The sequence below is a fragment of the Pyrus communis genome, chromosome 1 (assembly GCF_041283825.1).
Source record: "Pyrus communis isolate YQ-2024b chromosome 1, ASM4128382v1, whole genome shotgun sequence".
Taxonomy (NCBI): domain Eukaryota; kingdom Viridiplantae; phylum Streptophyta; class Magnoliopsida; order Rosales; family Rosaceae; genus Pyrus; species Pyrus communis.
Window position 1 is genome coordinate 14744783 of NC_142565.1, and position 8523 is coordinate 14753305.

Here is an 8523-nt window from a genome sequence, read left to right on the forward strand (position 1 = left end):
GCCCATTCGGTTGGAAATGGTATATAAATATGGTCTGATACTATTCATTAAAAAATAATTTATTGCAGGGTTATATTCTGGACACGGGCTAAACATAGCCCCTTTGGTTGGAGATGGCCTAAGTACCCCAGTTCTAGTTCCTTTGTACCAACTTATCCAAATGACACCACAACTTTGTCCAAGGTTGTTTTATACCTATGCTTTGATACCATTTTGTCACGCCCCGAACCTGAGGTTGGCCAAAAAAATAACCCCACGCACGGGTAAAAATAAAAATAAAACGAAAAACAAACTTCTCTTATAAAACTAACTCCAAAAACATTACAGGGTGTACAAAAATAATAAAAACTCTTAAATTCATCACTGTATATCGATGCACAAAAAGAAATTTATCTCCAAAATAATCACTTAATCCATGTGACCATAAGCATCAATATAATGTTCAAGAAGAGTTCAACAAAATCTTGCTTATGTATACATCAGTTGTCAACCCTTTGTCATTTAAATATGTATATATAATCCCCTGAATCCTATATGTTACTCCCAGTTCAATACTACTTCTATCTTAATTGGATCCACACAATTTCCATATCTAGATAGAGTAGTATTGAATTGGGAGTAACCTATAGGATTCAAGAGAGTTCTAATTTTATAAATGCAGGTAGTTTAGAAGGTGAGTTTAAAAAGTAAGTTGGATATAAAGATACAAAATATAGGGTCAAATAAAATTTTTCTTTATCAAATTCTTAAAAGCAATAACAGGTTTCAAATTTTATAGTTGCAGAGATTTTATATGAAAGTTTACTAAACACTGTGTTCCATATATATGTTTTTTTTCCTTTCTAAAAGTACTTTTTAGCATTTTTGTTTACCAAACTAGCCCTTGATCTGTCCCCAATTTTGTTGACAGTTTCATCTTTTTCAGCAGGCCTACTCCTCCTAGACGCCAAATGCCACGTAAGTTGCAGACCACAGTCTTTATCTCATTCAAAAGCTTGCGCATGCACTTTTTGATGCGCAAGAAAACGAATGAGGTTCATCTGAATCTTTAAATTATGTCTGTTCATCGTACATTATGTAGTTATAAGTTATTTTAAATACTTTATTTAAAATTAAATATGAATAATACCTGATAAAAACTAATTGATATACTATGAACATACATAATTTGAGGATCTCAAGAATCCTCACAAAGGTGTAAAATTGATTCCCTTAGAATAAAACAAAAAAGTCTCTCCGTGCCTGCTTGGGATAAGACCGGACAGAAATTCCGTACAATGAAAGCCTGGTTTGATCCAACGTTATTTCTTATTGCTAATCTAATATATAATCAAAAGATTGCGTCATTCGACGACGTCGTAATTCATTTTTATGCTAAATAAATAAGAAAAAAATCGCACAAAAGCTTATTTTAGTCGGTTTATTGCGAAAAAAGCATAAATTACAAGATTAAACTAGAAGGTTGAAATGAAAAGAAACTAGAACGAACCACTTTGAAAATGGTTCGTAGTGAAATGAGGCTCTTCAGTCAAACCGATTCCTTCGGCTGAATTTGTAGTACGATTATTGCACCGAAACTTTGATTTGGGATGTTACGTCAATTGAGAATCATGCTATGCTAGATGTAGCAAAGCGATAAGATTAAGAGATGATGATCAATTTTGGCAAACGTAAATTCATCTAAACTATATGGAGAACAGAGAGTTTGAACTCGGGACACAATGAATTAAAGAAGAAAGCACTACCCGCCATTAGCAGTTACTAGGAAATTATTAAAAACTGTGTGTGTGACCATTCAAGGGGTGAATAACAAACATTTAATATACGATCAAGTCCCACAAAACTTTAATAACAAACATTCAACTTAATGTTTCTATTTGTATTTGGAAATAAAGACACATTAATAAGGTGTGGCAACGACGAAAGTTGCAACATGTCAACAATAAAAAATCCACTCACGTTGATGTTACAAATGCGAGAGATGCCGCATACAACAGAATGCATGTAAGTTTCTCCCGTGATCTTGACGAGAGAAATAACAATGAAGGAAAGAATGTGATAGCCATGAATATAATCTCAGCATCAGAGAATCAGCTACCCACCTGAATCTCCGGTTGAGGAGCTGATACCGACATTTTTTCATGTCTCGGACACACCATTAGATTGGTTGTCAATTTTCGAACTACTTTCATCGATTGTGCCGTTTACATGACCATTAGATTTTGAACCGTAGATGTGCCCCATTTTTGCCCGTTTAGTCTCCAAGTATTTCTGGTTCTCCATAGTTATCGGTGCCAACAATGGGACTCTGCCAGCAATGGCCAAACCATAACCCTTGAGACCAATATATTTTGCAGGATTGTTCGTCATCAGCTTCATTGTTCGAACACCTAGATCTCGTAGTATCTGCGAAAGAATTTAGTCATGAATTTAGATATCAAGACAATCCACCTTACGATATGGGAGATTGTTTCAAGAAACAAGCCTAGGAAAATCTATATGCAAATCTGCCTTAAAAGCATTAGTGTAACAATTATAAATATCAACATATAGTCACAAGAAAGTAATTCAAATAACAATTTGATAACAGTAACCAACTCAAAAGACCTGAAGCAGAAGATTCCCAGCCCCAACGCCAAAACATTTCCACCATGGTGATGAGAAAGGAACTAGAATGTGATGAAAAAACTACACGGTATTTTATGGATTCACATCTAAATCAAAGTAATTATAGATTTAATGTTCTAGATACTGTATAAGGCCATTAAATCCATTGTCCATAATGAATCCCGATCCTTTGTAATCCCCAACAACTAGCGGAATTTATTAAAATGGGATCGAATCAATTCTGCAGTCCAGTCAGCCAAGAAAGGTACAATTTTCTAGTGAATGAAAGGCTCATGTAAGCAACAATTTTAACAATATCTACGAGAAAAGATACGCAATGCTGAAAATGATGACACAGATGATATGATTTACTGCTAAGAAACCAGTACCTGTGCACCTATGCCATACTCGCGAGAATCAACAGGTAATCCCAGCTCCTCATTGGCTTCAACAGTGTCACGCCCAGCATCCTGCAGTGTATAAGCTCGGAGCTTGTGACCCAAACCAATTCCTCTACCTTCATGTCCACGGAGATACACCAAAACACCCCTACCAGCTGCTTCAATTTGCTTCATTGCAAGTGCAAGCTGGTTTCCACAGTCACATCTGGCTGACCCAAATATGTCACCAGTGAGGCACTCAGAGTGTACCCTCACAAGTATTTCTTGCCCGTCAGCAATTTCACCCTGTACATTTTAAAATCCTGCAAATAGTTACTTACATGAATAAACATTGATCAACCACAGAATATTGTTTTACTTTTCATCCAACCCTCACAATTTAGTGTATCTCCCAACTAGTTATATGAAAGTATGATACAGAATACAACCATGCTATGGAAAGATAGTAGGACAAAAATTGTTGTGATATGAATTTATGTAGGCAGGGAGAGAAATTGATGCAGTAGAAAGGAGAGAAAAGAAGATGGGAAAGATGTTGAACAGAAGGATAATGAGAGGCAATTAGGGGGTATGACAACCTGTTTCTTTATTATCACACCAATCTGCCAAAGTCTGAAAACCTATTACAATGAGGCCTTTCAGTGAAGGCAATCCCATGAAAACAAAGTACCTTAGACGTCCTCATAAAGTATTGAGACAACATGATAAATAAAACCCTAAACTATTAGAAAAACAGGTAGATAACAGCTACCCACAATTCTAATTCCACGAAATAAACATTCAATAAAATAAAGGGAGGTCTAACAAAACACTCCCAGTACTGTTCACTTTTAACGAAAAACCACATTCATACCTTTCTCTGGTACTATTCACTATACCTTTAAAAAGGGCTTTTCATTAAAAGAGAAGTTTTTTTGGACTTTTTGTTAGTTTTCCTTAAAATATAAACATAATTTCAAAGCTCTTCCTTATCCCTCAATAAATAAAAACTATATTCTTAAATCCATCATCAAATAGAGTCCGATAAGAAACTTAGGATACAGAAACAAGCTAAACATAATTAGCTGGTAGATGGTGGAGGATAGACAATTGCACATCCAGCTAGAAAACTGTGGAGTCTTGAGAAGGAAGACGTAAGGGCAATCTCCCATAGAAAAATATAACCTAAGATTACCTTCCTCTTACTTAGCTTTCAAGTTTCAACCCTTCTGGCAGATCCTTCATTGGATAAAGATAATATCCCTGAAGGTTTCTAGGAGCTGCCAATAAAGAAAACTATAACAGGTGTCTATGAGCTAGTTCAATAAAGATAATTACATGACACCAAATGACTCCTTGTAGCATCAAAAAATTTGACCATTGAACAGTCGTAATATCTCAAGTTCATTTGCTCACAACGGATGACTGTTCATGACAAGACGCTGCCAATAATATGAAGCAAAGACTTAAAAGCATGAGGTGCAAGCCTTGTGATTAATTGATATAAACCTTTCACGTTTAGGGGTATTATCCTAGAGTCACTTGTCGAAAATCGATATATCATCTCAAGGGCCTTTCATGTCATCTCTTGTCATTTTTCTGAAGTAGTCTCGATAGACTCACATCTGAGGATTCCCAAATAAGTGATTCCATAAATTCATCCTAAGAAATCAGGCACACAACATCTGGTATATGTACTCAAAAAATTAACTCTAAGAAGTGAGCAAAAATAATATCTACAAAAACAATCGCTGGTAACTAAGCAACCAAACACTGACATTGTAGAATGCTAACACCAAGAGAATTCTACAGCACAAAGATAGCAAAACAATTCACGAATTGACAATTGAGTACTAAGGGAAGAATTCCAACCAACGGCTATTTATGATGGGTGTCGGATAATGAAGGTTAGATAGTTTTAAGGGGAGAATACTCTATGTCAATGATTTACTTACTTTAACCATAGCAATGTGCTCAATCCCATCGAGCAATGATTTATAACAGTAGGCTTCAAATGGCCCCCACATTGTGGGTATTTGTGCAACTCCGGCCCTCTCCACCAACTTATCTCTTTTCCTTCTATATCTGAAAGTTACAATTCACAGACATCGTAATTTGAATTTCTTCCACTAAATCTGAAGAACATGACAAAAATCAACATTTAAATTTACTTGTCCTAACAGAAGTATACCAAGAAGTAACAATAACATTAATTCATTACTTCACAAAAACGTTAGTCTCTTGAAGAAAAGGAAAGAAAAGAGGGCAAGGTTTTTGGACAGCCCTTAAACCATTCTTAGCTGAATGAAAGAAATAGAGGTTATAATTATTTAAAGTATATATAAGCTGTCAAATAAACATTCTTCACTCACTCGTAGATGCTAACTCGAGGATTGCAGAATGACCCAAAAAAATATGTAATAACCTTTATTCAGTTAATGAAACAGTTGTGTAGTCATCTGTGAACTAGTCAAGCATTAAGGATTTATTTGGTAACTACAGCTAGTACACTTTGAACACATAATGTCCAGACACAATCATTCAGAGTACCTTATCAAATCAGCGATGGAAACAATTTTCAAGTTTTCTGCCCTTGCAAATTCGAGAAGCTTTGGTAACCTAGCCATAGAACCGTCATCATCCACAATTTCACATAAAACTGCTACTGGATCCAGCCCAGCCAACATAGCAAGATCAACTGAAGCTTCGGTGTGACCGGCTCTTTTTAGAACTCCTCCCTCTCTGTACTTTAGGGGAAAGATATGTCCTGGGCGGTTGAAATCTTCAGGTGTTGAATCTCTTGATGCAAGAGCCAAGACTGTTGCAGCTCTATCACGAGCAGAAACACCAGTTGTTGTACCACGTTTTGCATCCTATGGAGTCCAATACAATTGAGGTCATCCACATAAGAGTTATTATAATTCACAAAACAGGTATATAATCAATAAAGTAATAGATTACACTATTACTACCCATCCCTAAGACAAGGACAAGGTTGGCAATACCAATTCTAGTCAGCTCCACTGTCCCTAGAAAATATTGAGTCAAAATCCAGCTACGTATATACAATATCCTTTTCACTCTTTCCCTAGCCATTGAGAGATCCAACAAACTCGGATGCAGTTACTGACCAGAATTGTAAAATACATGGAACAAGAAACCTGTGATCCTGATAAGGTCATTGTTCCTCTCCTAATCGCACATCTCAATATGTATAATTGGGTTTAATTTAATGGAAAGTTTAAATACATACCACTGAGACAGTGAATGCTGTACAAAGTTTTTCTTCATTCTGTGTCACCATAAGTGGAAGTTGCAACCTCTCCAAGTCTTCTCCTTTCATGCTCACACAAACAATCCCAGTTCCGTGCTTGACAATAAATGCCATAGCTTCTGGTGTTGCCAAGGAAGCTGCCATTATAAGATCTCCCTCATTTTCTCTATCTTCATCATCTACAACGATAACCATCTGCAATATTTTCTTGAATTAATGATCTGCTATATTATCCACCTCCAGAAAAATTAAGCACAAGAAAAGAAAAAAAAAAAAATATATATATATATATATATATATATATTCCTTAATTTTCCAACAGAAATAATTGAGAAAATGACCAACCTTGCCTTGACGTATATCTTCAATGGCCTCTGGAATGGAAGAAAATCCGTGTATAGGGTGATCTAGATCACCTTCATCATTTTCAGAAGAGAACCCACTAAACGTTGGGGTTGTTTCTGCTGAAAGTGTTCCAAAACCTAATGCATCAGGTTGTATTTCACTCCCAGTTGGGTTGCCATTTGGGTAAGACAGGAGACCATCTTCTCCCAGCAAAGCTCTTGCCTTAATTGATCCCTTGGAATGAAAGCACAATTTCCATGATACACTCGGTGTGAAAAAACCGGATAATTGCCCATTTGCTGCAAGTGAAGTCCCAGGATATAGAATAGTGTACCCTCTGAATATAAAACTAATTAGACATGTATACATAAACATAGGGGGAAGGGACTACAATTTCAGAACGAAACTAGCATAGGAGAAGAGTTTCTCAATTGTGCAAACAGCATTTTTGATAAACCGTGTTTACCTGCTAACCTTAAATCACATATAAATTTATTAATTAGGTCATAAAACCCATAGTTCTTAAGCAAAATTGTTGAGGGGTCAGGTATAGTTTGCCCTCACTTTCATATATTTCTATTCTTCTACCCTCTAGAAAATAGATCTTTCTTATCCACCCCCTACTCAGACACTTGTCTTTTTTATAGTTTACCTTCATTATCATACTTTCCATTCTATTTACACTCTAGAAATCTTCACTGACAACGAGTTTTTCAGCGTTTCGACTCAAGTTAACCAGTTGGCCCAATTACAAAAGTTATTTCACGCGACCTTCTCTACGTACATATGCATTTTATTAGGCCGCTAATCAACAATTGAGTGCCCAGATTTCAAATCTGGGACCGAAAGATAAATGGAAAATTTTAGGGGGTGCATGGAGAAAAAAATGTTCATAATAGTGGGGTTTTAATAATTCCCTAAATTCTTAATCCCAATTTAGGGTTACAAAACTAAGAATTTCTGAACTAAACAATGAATTTCCAATTTCGATTAACTACCTGAATCAGTGTAATGTCAATTCATCTCTCCCATATGAAGATTTGAACATTAAACAGACATTACATACAATGCCCCGATTCTGAAACACGAAAAACCTCCATAATCTTCATCAATTTCAGGATTCACATTTCAGATCACTGTAATTATTCAAATCAAATTACGAAGAGAGAGAGAGAGAGAGAGAGGCTTACGGATAAGGGGAAAGAGCCTTTGAGGAGCAATAGGGGTTGATGGAAGCCATTGGAAGCCTGGAGGTGGAGCTGCTGCTTTCAGGCTTTCAGCCCAGCTGTGTTCCGTGAGAGAGAGAGAGAGAGAGAGAGAGAAAGGGCGAGAGAAATAGAAGAAAAGAGAAAGAGAGAGAATTCAGAGACTTTGAGGTGGTTGCGCCGGTCGGTTAACGAAAGCCACCGCAAAGCAATTGCAGAGAAACGAAACGGAATGACTCAATTCAACGATGCATATCCAGTATTTTCAACAACAACAAAAAGACAGTTCATATCCAGTGGACATTCAATATGACGTCAGCCTTATCCCGCCACCACAGTTTGTGTTAGGAAAAGCATCTTCGTTTTCGTTTTGCCAAAAAAATAAAAAAATAAAAACAAAGAATAGTACTTAGTTATTCAAAGGATGTATAAGAATCCTACTTAAAATTGTTTATTGCCGATCTATATAATTTTGTATTTATAATCATAATCGTTCATATTATAAATCATTCTATAAAGGCTACCTTTGCAAAAAAATAAAAAAATAAAAATCAATTAGAACTCAAGTCGTTTAATCATCGAATTGTATAAAAACAGATGGATGGAATTGGTAAAATTATTACGAACCGTTTATGTATTTGCTACAATAGATTAACTAAACAACTTTAGTTTTAATTCATATTTTACTGAGATGATCTTTACTGAGCGATTT

The 8523-nt window shown here is 35.8% G+C and overlaps 1 protein-coding gene across 3 annotated transcripts; it reads right to left on the reverse strand.

The window, feature by feature from the left end:
- Positions 1-1803: 1803 nt before the first annotated feature.
- Positions 1804-8215, reverse strand: LOC137720478 (bifunctional riboflavin biosynthesis protein RIBA 1, chloroplastic). 3 transcript variants are annotated; one of them, XM_068459551.2, is made up of 7 exons: positions 7797-8215; positions 6607-6943; positions 6241-6456; positions 5538-5860; positions 4943-5072; positions 2997-3293; positions 1804-2406 (listed from the first exon to the last, which is right to left on the reverse strand). In XM_068459551.2, exons 1-7 carry the CDS (start codon positions 7844-7846, stop codon positions 2140-2142), a joined length of 1620 nt encoding a protein of 539 aa, XP_068315652.1. In that variant the 5' UTR covers positions 7847-8215; the 3' UTR covers positions 1804-2139. The 3 variants fall into 3 exon arrangements, with proteins under 3 accessions (XP_068315652.1, XP_088554934.1, XP_088554937.1); XM_088698808.1 differs by having other exon boundaries at positions 6607-7080; positions 7797-8061; XM_088698811.1 differs by having other exon boundaries at positions 6607-7229; positions 7289-8061.
- Between the last annotated feature and the right edge of the window lie 308 nt (positions 8216-8523).

What these genes read in the sequence shown, in the direction of transcription:
- LOC137720478 (XM_068459551.2), bottom strand. Translation starts at nt 7,846, where the DNA reads ATGGCTTCCATCAACCCCTATTGCTCCTCAAAGGCTCTTTCCCCTTAT. An exon ending in AAGGCTCTTTCCCCTTATCC is followed by an intron (nt 6,944 to 7,796) that starts GTAAGCCTCTCT and finishes TTTTATATTCAG; the next exon opens with AGGGTACACTATTCTATATC. An exon ending in AGTATGGCATAGGTGCACAG is followed by an intron (nt 2,407 to 2,996) that starts GTACTGGTTTCT and finishes ATTCTTTCGCAG; the next exon opens with ATACTACGAGATCTAGGTGT.